The 17,408-nt window shown below is 38.2% G+C and overlaps 1 protein-coding gene across 6 annotated transcripts in view; it reads right to left on the bottom strand.

Moving 5' to 3' along the window:
- Nucleotides 1-17,408, bottom strand: part of LOC311608409 (cell surface glycoprotein CD200 receptor 2-like) — a 120,104-nt gene that overhangs the window by 30,952 nt on the left and 71,744 nt on the right. For 2 of the 6 annotated variants that reach the window (XM_084800867.1, XM_084800863.1), the window contains 5 exons: nt 10,601-10,660; nt 5,928-6,245; nt 5,570-5,821; nt 3,955-4,069; nt 3,473-3,588 (listed from right to left, as the gene is read on the bottom strand). In XM_084800867.1, the coding sequence (XP_084656993.1) occupies nt 3,582-3,588; nt 3,955-4,069; nt 5,570-5,821; nt 5,928-6,245; nt 10,601-10,660 (752 nt within the window). In that variant the 3' untranslated portion in view covers nt 3,473-3,581. Of the gene's footprint in view, nt 1-3,472; nt 3,589-3,919; nt 4,070-5,569; nt 5,822-5,927; nt 6,246-10,600; nt 10,661-17,408 lie in introns of all 6 variants that reach the window. The other 4 variants (XM_084800868.1, XM_084800865.1, XM_084800864.1 and 1 more) reach the window with 4 other exon arrangements.

The raw sequence follows: 17,408 nt of genomic DNA on the forward strand, positions 1-17,408 counted from the left end.
GGCTAAATATTAGTTCACGTGCATTGCATTTATAGTTCCTATTTTGTAAAATTGTACCTTTACAGCTTTTACCTATTTTTTTTTCAATGGAAAGGGTCAGGACACTTTGGCCTGCATCTGCCTCAGTCAGTATAATTGCTGCCAGGCAGTTGGATGGTAATGGGATTTGAGGTCTTAGTTGTAAGAGAACAGTGGAAAATATATCAACAACTGACATCCTTCACCCACACTGCCATAGCTGCCTTCCTCTGTACACTTTATGTTGCACACAGGAAATGACAAAAGACAGACTCTTCTTGCTGGACTGGAAACTGTTTAAATCATTCCTTCTCCTTCCCAAAACATTTAATTTAGCCCTTTGGAGTGGATATCTTGGACTGCTGCTTGGTTTTAACTGTCTTGCAAAGGATGCTGCAATGATGATACATACATAGATTAGAAGATAGAAAGATAGATAGTTAGAAAGATAGATAATAGATAGACAGATAGATAGATGCATACATATACACACACATACATACATAGATATGTGATAAGTATAATATGTAAAGTCTTATCTGAAAGTGAATATTAGTATTTACCATTGGAACAAAAGAAACCAGGTTGCCTCACCCAGCTATCAAGGAAATTGGTACTACCTGGCAAATGGCTGCCAATGGGACAGTGTACATTATAGACTTATTGTTATTGTGTGTATATGTGTAACTGTTTAAAAGAAAAAACGTTTTCACATCTGTGGAGAGATAGGAAGATGCAGGGTTGGACAAGGCACCTGTGCAGACTTTTACTCTTTCAGTCGAACACCACACCAAAATCTGTGGCAGTGGGAGGTGAGTAGAGAAGGCACATTTGTCATTCTGATGAGTGATGGAGTCCAGTTGGTTTCTATTCCTTCATCTCCCCTATTCACATCCTCCCTGGGAGCCTATTGTCATCAGTGTTTATTCTCCCTAGTTCTGACACCTAGACATGTCCTCCAGTGACTAGGGATTAATTAACTACAGATAATCTTTTTACATTCTCTGATTCGAATGTCTTTTCTAGAACAAGCCTCCATTGACCTCATGTAAGCAACAGTTCTCCTAAACTTGTCCAGAGTATGACCCTCTAATCCAGTATTCCTATCTCTTGAAGTTGTTTATCTTTAAGGAAAAAACAAAAATAATCCATAACATATACATGAGTAGAACACAACCAATTCTTACAACAGTAAACTTTCCAAATGACCAACTAAGTATGTTTTTCAGTTAGAATTAAATTCAGCTATGTGCAAAGTAAAACCCATAACAGCAGAGGTATGAAAACCATACTTTATTCTCTATCACATTAAGAGAAGTAGATGTTCTAGAGCTGGTGGGGCAACTCTATGGTCACCACGCCCAAGTCCTTCCATTGTTTCCATTTTATTCCACTTCAACTAAGAGCATACAACCTTGGTGTTATCAGTGGCTCAGATTAGCTCTGGGACCTCCAACTATCACACCAGTACTGCAGGTCCACAGATAAGTTAGAAACCAAGAGAAAACCCTTTATTTTATATAAAGCATTGTTCTAAAAATATCAGGCATCTTATTTTATAGAGCTAATTATCAGAATCAGATGCAAGGGAAATTGAAATAGGCTAAAAGCTATGTCTATCCTTACATTGGAGTTATGTTGCTGTACTATGTACGAGTTATTTGAAAAATTGCAATTATGTTGTTGGGCAATGTATGCGTCACCTAATACACAAATGTGCTACATAATAAGCAAACACAGGAACAATGTGGCAGTGACAGCTCATTTATATAGGGTCAGTACAGGCTCATGACTGATGATCTTGACTGAGCTTGCTCGAGCATCTGATGGAAAGCTGACATTTGGGTCCTTCAGCTGGCCTCAGTAGAAGAAAAAAGTCTGGACAGAGATGGACCAGCTATGTTCTATTCTCATTGTCTAGCCTTCTGTAGATCCACATGATGGAAAGTTGAAAGACTCAGGACCTCTTGAGTGCCAAACTCAAAACTGACACACTCTCATTTGGGTATATGTTTATTTGCCAAGGAAAACTATTTGGAGTGGATAAGCAGGGCCTATACATTCTTTATTGAAATAACTTTGAGGTCTACTAAGAAAAAAATGACTAGAGAGGTGGGGTGAAGACTTAGTTATGAAGAAAATTCTCTTACACAAGTAGAACAGGGAAGATAGACAATGAATTAAGAAACTTGGAATCTTTGCCCCAGGTCTTTAGTCTGTTACAGAATTATATCACTAGATCTTTTCCCTTTTCATCTCCTGACCTAAACATGAGGTGATTCAATTAAAAAAAAAAGAGGTAAAAAGAGCTCACACTTTATAATTGTTTGAGTGACAATTACAACTTTCTTACTGCTGGACACATACTGATTCTCGACACTAAAGTAGGCATTAATTGTGATATTGACACTAGAGCATCCCTTTACTTTGTGCAGAGATCTGCTCAGTGTGCACCAACCCTCATTCTTTTTCTTCAAGACAATCAGCCTACATTGTGCTAACAGTTAATGTGGTCTATGACTTAGTACCAGTCAGTTGAATCTGAGCAGATGGGGTTCCTACTCCATAAATTATTCCACAATCCTCTCTTCCCTCTAGTCACCTGCTGAATAGAAACTCCTCTGAGAACAGAGCCACAGAGTACAACAGTAGCTTAGAGCAGCACTTCCTTATCCTCTGCCCTGACCACATCAACTACATTAGAGTGTATCATGGGCTGAATTAAACTTTCAAAGTACCATCCAAGGCTAGCATCTGGATATCCTCTAGTATAGGGATCTTGTGTTACTAAAATAAAATAGTTCAAATCACTTGTCACTTTACCTAAGATATATTTCTTTTAACCAATAACATTTTATTATAGGACTACTATCAGTATCAAGAGAAGACATGAAATTACTTTTGGTTATTGATCCATCCCAACCAACCACTGTAGGTGAGAATGCAGACAGCAAAGGAAACTGAGACATCAGGGCTCTACACACAAAAGGGATTTCTAATGTCACCTCCATGATACTGGCAGGGCCTTCTCCTGGATCAACCTTTACCTTCTACTAAACCCAGGAGATACTGCTAACAAACAAACACACAAAAAGTATCCTAGTCATGTTTCAATGGTTAATACAAATGGAAAATGCCATGCTACTTGGTAGAAAGCAAGACAGAAGAGAAGGTCAGCTAGTGGCTGACTTGAAGGTGTTGCTTGTCAGGACTTCTGACACATAAAATAAACCTAGGAACAAGAAGTGGATGGAAGCTATTCCTGGAAGACATAGGTGAAGACAAATCACCCAACACTGTTGTTTCCCTTTGCTAAGCTATCTTCTTCTTGGCCTGGTAAGTGGGCAAGGGAGAGAGTAGACAGGGATTCACATCACATTTCATGATGAGCCCCAAGCTTTCTCCTGTGTATTCATATTGCATTACTGCCACCTGTGGAATGAATTCTAACAACCTGAAGACAGAAGGAGCAGGTAAGCTGGATTTCAATGAGAAACTTGATTGCAGATGGCTGTTTTCTTGTATTGATCATCAGACTAATGGGTTTCCAGAAATCTAGATTTTCATTTCCTAGGAAATAAAAACAAACAACATACAGTACAATTAATCAGAACGAACAGAAGCTCACAGAAATCTAGAAACTTGTAAAGAAACTCTTATAAAGTTTCCAGCCACTTCATTTCTGCCACTGAATCCTCAAAGAGGGAGCCAGGATAGAACCCTCCCTGTCAGAACTGCAGCAAGGCAGAAGCTCCTGCCAGAGCTGTGTGCGCCTCTGCCTGGGCTCCATTGCTCAAACTAGCCTCATGCTGAAGAGACCTAAGGGAACAGCCGTGTCGGGGCCACATAGCATACTTTCCCAGTCCACTCTGAACTTGAACGTAGGACAATGTTTTCTTACTAGTGAGTCTTTACATTTCAGTTTTTGGTTCCTACTTGAAATGATTCCTCTTCTGCAAGAAAGCAAATCCTACGATGAGCAGAACAGTCCCCAAAAGGCCAAGTTTCACATAGAGAATGGTCAGCAAGGAATGCAGGGAGCTGGTGGTGCCTATAAATACAGGCAAGGGAAGAAAGTCGCATCAGTTTGAAAATAATTGTAAACAGGAAATTAGAGACAACCAGTTTTAACGTCACTAACATAGTCCTAAAGTTTTAGAGAATGTCAATAACAAACTTTCATCAATTATAATTCATATCATTATTTCAGGATTAAGTTTGGAATTCAAGTCTAGCTTCTGTGCTTGACAGTCACTGGCAAATATTTTTAAATTAGTAAGTATCAAATATTGTCCATACTTCCCAGTTATATAAGTGTTTCTCATGACATTTAGTTTTCATGAAAACATGATGGCGCCACCTCCATCCATTTCTCTTCCTTCCTCCACCACCCCAGGTACCCCAGGTCCCAACGCTCTTCTCAAATTCCTAGCCTCTTCTTTTTTGTTACTTTTATGTCTCTGTACATAACATGTAAATATGATCTGTGAGTCCATTCCGTTTCCTATCACATACATGACTTCAGGCTGACCTCTTGATATTTTATAACCAGTTAGGGGACAATCCCTGAGGGAAGACTACTTCTCCTGCTCTCAGCACCCCTTAGTTAACTGCAGTTCTTTTCGAGGAGTGAGGCTTCATGAGATTTCCACTTTCCAAGCTTGTTCTGGCTCCTGTTTTCACTCTGGTCGATGTCTTCTCTGCACCAGCTGTCTTCTCTCACCCTACTCTTCTGCCACTTGCATCCTACTCCCCTCTCTCAGCCTCTGCTGCCTTTTTATATCCTCTCCTCTTCCCAGAAGTCTAAGAACCAACTGACACTGTAGGTCATAGGGCCAAGCAGTTCTAAGGATTCCCAAAGGACAAGGTGAGCAGCCACTGAGGATCCCTTAAAGGGCCAGGTACACAAAACAAATCACACCACAGTCTCACTTGCTGAGTGTTTATCTTATTTCTGGAGCAACCACAGTCCTATTCAGAGAGTCCTTACCCGAGCCTCTATCCTGAGTGTACTCAGTGTACCTACTGCTCTTTTTATGGAAGTTTTAGAGTTACAGGCTTAATTTGAGATCTTTGATCCATTTGGAATTTATTTGTTTGCAAAGGGAGGAATCAAGTTTCATTCTTCTACATGTAGATATCAAGATTTCCCTACACTACCTATTACAAATGCTGTATTTTCTTCACTGGGTGTTTTTAGAGTCTTTGAGGAAAATTAAGTGGCTTCTCAATTCAATGCCAGTCTTAGTTATAAAAAGAGATCTTATAGCAGAAAGAAAAATATAAAGAGTAAAGAAAAAAAGAAAAACAAACAACAAAAAAAGTAAATGTGCCTGAGGAGAGCTCACCAGGGAAAAGCATGTGCTGCAAATGTGAGAACCAGAGTTCTAGCCCATATGGTAGAAGGACACATTGTTCTCTGGCCTCTGTGTACTTACTATGGCACATGTACAAATACAGAGAGAGAGAGAGAGAGAGAGAGAGAGAGAGAGAGAGAGAGAGAGAGAGAGAGAGAGAGAGCGCGCACCAAAATATTTAAAGAAGTACTCACTAGGTCCACTAAGTTCTGTGGACAGACTATGGTTGCCAGTCGAGTGGGAGACAAAGCAGACCACAGGAGACACATTGTCCTGCTCCCAGTGGCATGTGCTCCTGACTGTCACTGTGCCATTGCTGTGTGATTCCTTCTTGGTGCCACAATCCCCATCTGGAGTCCAAAAGATCTGTGCAGCTGGCTTGCCTGCGATTGCCTCACACACTGCAGTTCCATTTTCCCGTGAAAACAGGGTTAGATAAGGGGGGACTGTAGAGATAGAAACAGAAAAAAGATTAGGTCTTGTCACAATGACATTTGTTTCTGTCTTAAGCTGGTGACCAGAAATATCACACTATGTGGCATTTTTACTTACCTAGCACTTGCAGGTCATGTCCTTCTAGGAAATTCCCTTCAGGTGTTCCTATCTCACATGAGTAATGCCCATCATGCTCCAGGGCCACTGCATTGATCTGAAGGTCAGGACTCTGGTCAGGTGTGGAAGGCCAGGTGATTCTCCTGTCTGTACAGTTGGTTTCATTGGTCTCCTTTGTGTCTACCTTGTAGGCTATAATGCAGGAACGCTGGCCTCTGGGGGCTAGTATCCATGTTATTAATATTGCTTCTGTCAATGGAATAGCAGGGCAGCAGAGCAGAACCTTTTTTCCCATCTGCACAGACAGTATAGTGTTAACTACTCACACACACACACACACACACACAAAGAGAATGAGAAAAGGAAACCTTGTGTGTTAAGTCTGTCCACAGTAGCTTATGTGACCTTACACTAGAACATTGTGTGGCTGATATTCCAGAATATGAGATTATTCTCAAAATTCTTTATTTCTGTTTGCTCAGTCTATCAGAATTAAATACATTATTCATCTTGTAAAATAAAAATTCAATACCTGTGTGCTGCACAATCTTGCACCATAAAACCTAACATATGTGTAAACTGACTTAAAGAGTCCGTGAAGGACACAAGCCTGTTGAGTGGTGGTTACTCAATAGAATTATCTGTTACAAAAGTCAGTAATCGCCTGTGACAAAAGTCAGTAATGCCACCACTTTAACAGCAGCACAATTGGCTTTGAATAAACCTGCTTATGATAACCATTGCATTAAATATCTCAGCTGTCCTAGCTCAACGTCATTTGCCTCTTTGGATTATTCAAATCCTCACAAGTCTCATCCAAGTAAAGATCATCTAATTAGAGCAAGAAAGAAATGCTTCAGCACAGACCTGGGAGGGTGCTAATCCCACAAACTTTCCACCAAATGTTTGGAGAGAAGCATTCAGGGTCCCTCACCCCATACCACTCACATAACCAGATTCTTCTTCTCATCCTAAATCTGTCCAGCAGCCAAGACATTAGCTACTCTCTCTTAGCAAGGTCAATGGTCCATTCCCCAGTGCTGGCCACAAGATAAGGAAGAATATTACCTTCTCCTATAAGTGATAAACTTCTGTGTGCCATTTGATTCCAATGTGTACAACATGATGCTAGAAAATATTTAAATAGGAGTGTTTAAATATTTAAATGATTGTAAGACATTTATTCAAAGTTTTATCATCACTGATATACTGACATCTTGAAAATTACAATTATAAGAAACTAATGAATTATTTCCCATTCATGAGTGACATTAATATGCTAACAGTTTTAGAGGCTTATTTCATTATAATCACACCAGGGATCTCTAAAACTGAAAGCAAGTCCCAATTAAATGCTTTCCTTTGTAATAGTGGTCATGGTATCTATTCACAGTAACAGAACACTGCCTAAGACACATGCTTTCTAAGCAACAATTAAAGAGATGGTTAGAAAAGAATAGAATTATTTGTTCCCCTAAGGTATCTAACTACTATGAACTGCTAGTGTGTTTTTAGTAGTAGAATTGGAATAATTGTAAATGTACATCTCAAACATAAAAACAAATAACACCTATGCTAAATAAGGGACAAGAAATATATATAATATTTTCAATTAAAAACATAAAAGGATATAACAACAACAACAAAAGTTTTGTTCTATGTTCTCCCAGACCCAACCCCTCAGGCTCATTCCTAGCTCTGCAAGAGTACAGCAGATGGAGCCTGCCTTCCCAAGGTTCATATCTCCTGTGTGTCTCACATACCAAACCCTCTGGCCTCCCTACCCCAACTCATTGCTGCATCCCATCCGCCAACACTAGTAGGCATTCCCTGTAAACATACCAGCCAAACAATCAGTAAAAGAGACAACATAGCCATCATATTCTCTGAAAATCCAGAGAAGAAACAGAAATTAAAGACAAAAAGCCCACCCAATAAAGACAAAGACCTATAATCACCCTATACCCAGATGGCTAGGTGCCGGTGTAAGAACACAATCAATAGCAACCAAGACCACATGTCTCCACTACAGGCCAGCTATCCAACCACTGCAGACCTTGAATATTCCAATCAAGCTAAAGCACACACACACACACACACACACATACACACACACACACACACACACACACACCCCTTAAAACCAACTATGAAGATGATAGAGGACCATAAAGTGGAAATTAATAAATCTATTAAGAAACCCAAATAAATAATGGGAGGAAGTTAGTAAATCCTATAGAGTCAAGAAAAAGCAAACAGTTGAAAGAAGTGAATAAAACTGTTCAAGACCTGAAAGTGCAAATTGAAACAATAAAGAAACCCAAACTGAGGGAATTCTGGAAATGGAAACTTTAGAAATGGGAACAGGAATCACAGAAGCAAGCTCACCCAGGCCATACGAGAGATGGAAGGCATTGAAGATATGTAGAAGAAATAGGTACATCTGTCAAAGAAAATGTTAAATCTAAAAAATTCCTCATGCAAAACATCCAAGAAACCTGAGAAACTATGAAAAGACCAATCCTAAGAATAATAGAAATAGAGGAATGAGAAGAATCCCAATTCAAAATGCTAGAAAAAAATTTCAACAATATCATAGAAATTTCCTAATTTAAAAAAGGAGATGACTAAAAAGATACAAAAGCATATAGCACACTAGATAGATTTGACCAGAAAAGAAAGTCAGCTTCACAGATAATATCCAAAACACTAAACATACAGAGAAAAATATTAAAAACTGTGAGGGGAAATCCTGGCAGAGCTATTAGAATTATACCTACCTTCTCAATGTAGGCTCTAAATGCCAGAAGTGCCTAGATAGATGTGCTACGGACTCTAAAAGATCACAGATGCCAGAGGAAGGATAGCAGGCTACCAAGAAGAGACTTGATACCCTATGAGCATATACAGGGGGAGGAGGTCCGCCTCAGTCACAGTCATAGAGGAGGAGAGTAAGGGGAAAATGGGAGAGAGGGAGGAATGGGAGGATACAAGGGATGGGATAACAATTTAGATGTAATATGAATAAATTAATAAGATATATTTTTAAAAAGATCACAGATGCCAGTGTTGATTATTATACCCAGCAAAATGTTCAATTACCATAGATTGAGAAAAAAAGATATTCCATGACAAAGTCAATTTTAAACAATTTTTATCTATAATTGCACCTCCACACAAGGCTAGAGACAAAACTCCAATCTAAAGAGGTGAACTACACTCATGGAAATCATAATCTCAGACACCCCCTTACCAAACTAATTAAAAAGCGTCCAGAAGATAACTAAATTAAGAAAATCAAAAATTAAAGGGGAAACATAACAGATACTGAGAGATCCAGAGAACTGGAAGGACATTCTTTTAAAACCTGTACTCCACCATATTGGAAATCTAAAAATTATTGATAATTGTATCAATAGGTACTATGTGGGAGGTCACCTATAGGCTTTACAGAAGGCAGAGAAAAACAATCCACAAAGAGAAAAGAATGAAATTTGGCTTGTCCTGGTTTTATTGGGACCAGGATTTCTAGAGTCAGGCACAGATAATTGTACTTTAGCCACTTTTAAGCACAGCACTCTATTGGGAGGGGGGGAAGTATTCAGATCACAACTAACTCAGCCTCCCAGTGTCTTTAGGTAGAACAATTCCCAATTTTCTGAGAAAGTGCCAGATTGATTTCCAATGTGGTTGTACAAGTTTGTATTCCCACCAGCAAGGGAGGAGTGTTCCCCTTTCTCCACATCCTTGCCAGCATATGCTGTCACTTGAGTTTTTTATCTTAGCTACTGTGCTGGTGTAAGATGAATCTCAGAGTCATTTTGATTTGTAAAGTATACTGTCGGTAGAACAAAAGGAGAGCCTACTGACTGGGAAAAGATCTTCACCACCCCTACATCCAATAAAGGGCTAATATCCAAAATATATAAAGAACTCAAGAAATTAATACCACTCAACAAAATGACCCAATTTTAAACATGGGATAAAAAGCTAAACAGAGAATTCTCAAGAGAGGAATATTGAATGGCTGAGAAACACTTAAAGAAGTGCTCAAAATCCTTATTCATCAGAGAAATGCAAATCAAAACTCTGAGATTCCATCATAAGATGGAATAGGTCCCCAGAATAGCTAAGATCAAAAACTGAAGTAACAGCACATGCTGGTGAGGATTTGAATAAATGAGTACCTTCCTCCATTGCTGGTGGGAGTGCAAAGTTGTACAACTACTTGGAAATCAATCTGGTGTTTTCTCAGAAATTTGGGAATAGTTCTACCTCAAGACCCAGCTATACCACTCCTGGGCATATACCCAAAAGATGTGAATAAGCCTGCTTATGATAACCATTGCATTAAATATCTCAGCTGTCCTATTTCAATGTCACTTGCCTCTTTGCACTATTCAAGTCCTCACAAGTCTCATACAAATAAATGTCATCTAATTAGATAAAGAAAGAAATGCTTCAGTACAGACCTAGAAGGATGCTAATCCCACAGACTTTCCATCAAATGTTTGGAGAGAAGTGTTCAGAGTCCCTCACCCCATAACACTCACATAACCAGATTATTTTTCTCATCCTAAATCTGTCCAGCAGCCAAGACATTGGCTACTGTTTCTAAGCAAGGTCAACGCTCCATTCTCCAGTGCTGGTCACAAGATAAAGAAGAATATTACCTGCTGCTATACGTGATGAACTGTTGCGTGCCATTTGATTCCTATGCATACAACTTGACTCTAGAAAATATTTAAATAAGAATTTCTAAATATTTATATGATAATAATACACTCATTTGAAATTATATTATCACTGATATGTCAACATATTAAAAACGTCATTATAAGATAATAATTAATTATTTACTATTTATGAGTGACTTTATTTTGCTAACAATTTTAGGACCTTAGTTCATTATTATCATTTCAGGGAGCTTTGAAACTGTAAGCAAGCCCCAATTAAATGCTTTCCTTTGTAATTGTTGTTGTGGTCATGGTGTCTCTTCATAGCAATACAAAACAGGCTAAGACACATGCTTTCTAAGCAACAATTAAAGAGATGGTTAGAAAAGAATAGAATTATTTGTTCCCCGAAGGTATCTACCTACTATGAACTGCTAGTGTGTTTTTAGTAGTAGAATTGGAATAATTGTAAATGTACATCTCAAACATAAAAACAAATAACACCTATGCTAAATAAGGGACAAGAAATATATATAATATCTTCAATTTAAAACATAAGAGCCTGATTACTATACATACCAATACATTCAAATACCGTAGATAGAGAAAAGAGGATATTCCAAAGTAAAGTCAAAGTTAAACAATTTTTATCTAAAATTGCGACCCCCACAGAAGACTAGTAGCAAAACTCCAATCTAAAGAGATGAACTATACTCATGGAAATACATAAACTTTGATCAGCAAAAACAGAAGAAAGAAAACGTATATACACTACTACCACCATCAACACCAATAACAAAGTAACAGGAATCAACAATCACTGGTCATTGATATCTCTCAATAATATCAGTTGTCTCAATTCCCCAATAAAAATACACAGACTAACAGAATGAATTTGAAACAGGTCCCACCCCCCCTAGTGCATCCAAGAAACACACTTCAACTTTAAAGATATTTAAGGGTAAAGAGTTGGAAAAGATAGGCCAAGCAAAAGGATTTAAGAAGAAAGTTGGGGTAGTCATGTCAATAATCTAACAAAATAGACATCAAACCAAAACTAATCAGAAAATATAGGGAACTGCCCTACAAACTCATCAAAGAAAAAAATCCACAAAATGACATTTCAGTTCTTAACATCTCTCCTCCAAACATAAGAGTTCCCAAGTTTGTAAAGGAAATAGTACTACAGCTTAAATTATATATTCCTCACACACTGACAGTGGAAGACTTCAATACCCTGCAATTACCAATGGAAAGGTCATCCAGACAAAAACTAAACTGAGAAATACTGGAGCTAACAGACATAATAAAGCAAGTGGAACTAACAGATATTTACAGAATGCTCACCCAAACACAAAAGAATATACTTTCTTCTCAGCACTTCCATAATTGACCACATACTCAGATACAAAACAAGCCTCAACAGACACAAGAAAATTGAAATAACTCTCTGCGTCCTAGCAGACCACCATGGATTAAAACTAGATATGAAAAATAGAAACCACAAAAAGCTTACAAACTCATAAAAACTGAGCAACTCTTTACTGGTTAAAAAAAATAGGTCAAATAGAAATAAAGAAAGAGAACTTTCTAGAATTGAATGATAATGAATATTTAACATACCCAAACCTATGGGAAATAATGAAAGTAGAGCTAAGAGGAAAGTTCATATCAGTCGTGTATACATTAAGAACAAAAAGCCTGAAGAGATTTCATACTAGCAATTTAAGACAACACCAGAAGGTTCTAGAAAAAAACACCCCAAGAAGTAGACAAGAAATAATCAAACTGAGGACTGAAATTAATGAAAGTGAAACAAAGAGAACAATGCAAAGAATCAAAGAAGTAAGAATTTGTTTCTTTGAAAAAATCAGTAAGATAGACAAACCCTAATCCAAACTAATTAAAAGGTGGCCAGAAGATATCTAAATTAAGAAAATCAGAAATTAAAAGGGAAGCAGAGACTGAGTAAATCCAGAAGATTGGAAGGACATTCTTTTATTTTTTTTTTATTTTTTTCCTTTATTAATTTATTCTTGTTACATCTCAATGATTATCCCATCCCTTGTATCGTCCCATTCTTCCCTCCCTCCCATTTTCCCCTTATTCCCCTCCCCTATGACTGTTCCTGAGGGGGATTACCTCCCCCTGTATATGCTCATAGGGTATCAAGTCTCTTCTCGGTAACCTGCTGTCCTTCCTCTGAGTGCCACCAGGTCTCCCTCTCAAGGACATTCTTTTAAAACCTGTATTCTACCATATTGGAAATCTAAAAATTATTGATAATTGTATCAATAGGTACTGTGTGGGAGGTCACCTATAGGCTTTACAGAAGGCAGAGAAAAACAATCCACAAAGAGAAAAGAATGAAATTTGGCTTGTCCTGATCTTATTGGAACTGATGCTGGACCAGTACTTCTAGAGTCAGGCACAGATAATTCTGCTTTAGCCACTTTTAAGCACTTTTTTTTTCAATTATTTGAAAAAAATATTCATGCAACAATAACTCAATATCCTTTAGTCCTGAGATAGAACTATTCCCAATTTTCTGAGAAAGTACCAGATTGATTTACAAAGTGGTTGTACAAGTTTGCACTCCCACCAGAAATGGAGGAGGGTTCTCTTTCTCCACATCCTCGCCAGCATGTGCTGTCACTTGAGTTTTTTGTCTTAGCTAATCTGCCAGATATAAAATGGAATCTCAGAGTCATTTTAATTTACAAAGGATACTATCAACAGAACAAAACAAGAGACTGGGAAAATATCTTCACCGACCCTACTTCTGATAAAGGGCTAATATCTAAAATATATAAAGAAGTCAAGAAATTAAACACCACTAAACCAAATAACCCAATAAAAATGGGATAAAAAGCTAAACAGAGAATTCTCAACAGAGGAATATTGAAAGGCTGAGAAACACTTAAGGAAATATTCAGTGTCCTTAGTCATCAGAGAAATTCAAATCAAAATGACTCTGAGATTTCATCTTATACTTGTCAGAATAGCTAAGACCAAAAACTCAAGTTACAGCACATGCTGGTGAGTATGTGGAGGAAGGGAAACACTCCTCCATTGTTGGTGGGATTGGAAACTTGTCAACCACTTTGGAAATCAATCTGATATTTTCTCAGAAAATTGGCAATAATTCTACCTCAAGACCCAGCTATACCACTCCTGAGCATATACCCAAAAGATGCTCCACCATACAAGGACATTTGCTCAACTGTGTTCATAGCAGTCTTATTCATAATAGCCATAATCTGGAAGCAAGGAAGTCTTGAAATTTGCAGGCAAATGGAAGGAACTAGAAATGATCGCCTGGAGTGAGGTAACCCAGACCCAGAAAGACAAACATGGTATGTACTCACTTATAAGTGGATATTAGCCCAAAATAGATGTCCTTTGAGAGATTCTACCCAGCATGGGATGGAGACAGATACTTGGGACTAGCTGCTGGACTCCAGGTGGAACACTGAGAATGGTACGGAAGAATAGGTGGATGGAAGGACACAGAAGGTTCAGGAGCCTCACAGGAAGACCATCAAGTATGGTGGATTTGGAACCAGGGGGCCCAGCACAAACTGTTACACCAAGCAAGCACAATGTATGCAGTAAATGTAGACCCCTGTTCAGATCTAGCCAATGGACAGCTCAATCTCAACAGTTGTGGGAAGAGAGGGGACTACCTCTGTATATTGTGCCCCCTATTTGATCACTTTCTCTCGGTGGGGAGACCCAGAGGGCACACAGATGAAGGGGAAGCAGGCTATCCATATGAGACCTTATAGGCTGTGGTCATATGGGAAGGGAAGAAGTCCCTTTCTGTCAGAGGTCTAGGGGATGGGAATAGGGCAGAAGAGGGAGAGAGGGTAGGAACAGGAAGATGAAAGTGTGGGGATAACATTTGGGATGTAATCTGAATAAATTATAATAAATTAAAATTTTTTTAAATGTTCAATGATATTATCCATCAGAGAAATGCAAATGAAAAGTATGTTGAGAATGTATCTCACAGCAGTCAGAAAAAGATTATAGGCTGAAGGTAGGAGAGGAAAGGGAAAATAGTTTAATAAGCACCACAACACATGCAGATAACCATACAGAAAAATAGGGTGCCTTTATACACTGCTGCTGAGAATGTAAATTAACTCCCATTACAATCACCAAAATTTGGAAAGCAACAAGAGATTCTTTAGTAAATAACTAGATATATATTATAATATATTGGAAAATGTCAATATCCCTCAGTGTTTGAAAGAAATAAGTTATCAAAAGTGAGAATGTGGGTTGAGTCCTTACTTATCACACGCAAAGCCCTGCATACAATCCTCCATCCTGCACGGAAGAGTACCTGATAACTTACACATGTAATTCAAAAAATTGGGAGTTAGAAGCCTGAGAATCACATGTTTACCAAATTATTAGACAAGTTCAAAAACTTATAAAAAAATCATAACACTACTAGTGGAATTTATATCAGGTATGCAAGGCTAGTTCAACATTCTAAACCCATTACATCAACCGGTTGTTAGAGTACATTTTGTGAAGTTGTGTCTCTTTGCTTCCTCACCTACTAAGGCATTCTCTGATTGGCTTTATTAAAAAACTGGAGGCCTCATTTCTACCACAGACAGTACTCTGCCTTAAAAAAGGCAAGCTTCGATGCAGGCAGAGTCCATAGCCAAACTCTGCCTAGACTGTGTAAGCAAATCATCAATAGTTCCTGCCTCACAAATTTGTCTGTCAGATATATTGGGCCAGAAGGATGAAGATGATGCTTCAATGCTATAGAGAGTTTTGGGTGACTATTCAGGTACCAAGCTGTCTCTGTCGTCTTCTCAGTAGGGAAGCTGCTAACCTGCACTCCCGATATACTCAGGTAATTAGTTTTATTCCTTCTCATGTCTCTGATGAGGCTGAAGACCAGATAGTTTAGTGTTAAAATTAAGCATAGTTGCTTAAAAGTTAAGATGTTTTTAGGTCTAGATAGAAGTTTTAAGTTGATAATGATGAAATATGATAGATATTGATTTACACTCAGAATTTTAGGCGTGCCAAGATAGGAAACATATTTTCTTCAAAGCTGCCAAATACAAATAGCCAAATCACTATGAATGTAACATTTATATAATTCCTGATTGTTTCATGGTTCTTCTTGCTGCAGGTCATTTACTGTATATATGTCTAATAATATAAGTGTATATATCAAAAAAATTTTAATCTGGTGGCAATTAGCTGGACAGGAATTGGAAGGACTCCTGGGAGGGAGAAAGGAACTCTGGGAAGAAGAATTGGGATCTCCCTTTCACCAGGAGACATGAAAAGAGACAGATATGACTATGGGCCTGGAAGGTATAGCTAGCCATGTGGCTGGAAGAGGTAGGAGGCCAATTAACAAAGATGAGCTGGCTGAGAGTTCTCAGCTTAGGCCCACACTTTGAAACATTAAAAGGTCTTGGTGTCTTTATTTCACAGGTAAAGGGTCATAAGGCTAATACAACACAGGCTAAGGAGAAAAGTGATATGACCATTATCAGTAGATGCCAAAGAAGCATTTGACACAATCTAACGCTCACCCATGAAGAACTCTGAATAAATGATTCAATAACATTAAAACCCATTTTTGAAAACTAGAAAGATTATGTGAATAAACACTTCAATAATGATAGCCAAATGGCCAGTAGACACATGGAAAGGATCAGTAATTATAAAGGAATGCTAATCAAAAACCCAGTAAAATAATCACTACCTACCTAGAAGCATAAACAAAATTAAATGACTGGTGACATGTATATGCATATGGAGTGTTGGCCATGTCGAATTTTGTCAACCTATGCAGATCTGTGTCTGTGAGATTTACTTCCATTTCAGTGTATTTTTACACAAGTGTAACAAAGAAAGCAATGATCCAAGGAAGATTGTGTACAGAAAAACATGTAAGTAAACGCCAGTAAGAACATATTAAATATCAACAGTGTTCCCACAGGTAGTATTACTACTGAAGATGTAAGATACCATATATTTACACCAAAAACTTATGGAGGCAAAATATTGTCTGAAAACAACAGAGAAGAGGGAAAGGAAGGATAAGAGAGACATGGAGAGAGGAAAGAAAGAGTCTATATATATAATATAAAAAATCTTCAAAATAAAAAATGTTATTAGTAATTTTAGAAATTGTACAATGCTAATTGCCATGGTTAAGTATACACCAAGTAATGGAGCTTCAAGGCATATGAAGCAAAATTTAACTAAATTAAAGGCACATGTCGACTGTTTCACAATCATAGTTGGAAGTTTTGACACATCTTCCTCAGAAATAAATAGAACAATCAGAACTTAGGCAAGTAGTATAGACATAGAATATATTAATAACTGTATTAGTTATAGTGACCAAAGAGACATTTTTTTAAATACATTTTTATTAATTTATACATATTACATCTCAGTTGTTAGCCCATCCCATGTATCCTCCCATTCCTCCCTTCCTCCCACTTCCCCCCTACTCCCCTCCCCTCCCCTAAGTCTGTGTCTGAGGGGGACCTCCTCCCCCTGAATATGCTCATACGGTATCAAGTCTCTCCTTGGTGACCTCTTATCTTTTTTCTGAGTGCCACCAGGCATCTCCGTCCAAGGGACATGTTCAAATATGGGGCACCAGAGTTTGTGTGAAAGTTAGATCTCCTTCTCCACTCAACAGTGGAGAATGTCCATCGGCTAGTCCGGGTAGGGGTTCACGGTTTTTACTGCCTATTTTTTCCTTGGCTGTTGCCACAGTTTGCGGAGGGCCCCAGGGCCCAGACTC

Source organism: Acomys minous (assembly GCF_964271855.1).
Source record: "Acomys minous genome assembly, chromosome: 11".
Lineage (NCBI taxonomy): Eukaryota > Metazoa > Chordata > Mammalia > Rodentia > Muridae > Acomys > Acomys minous.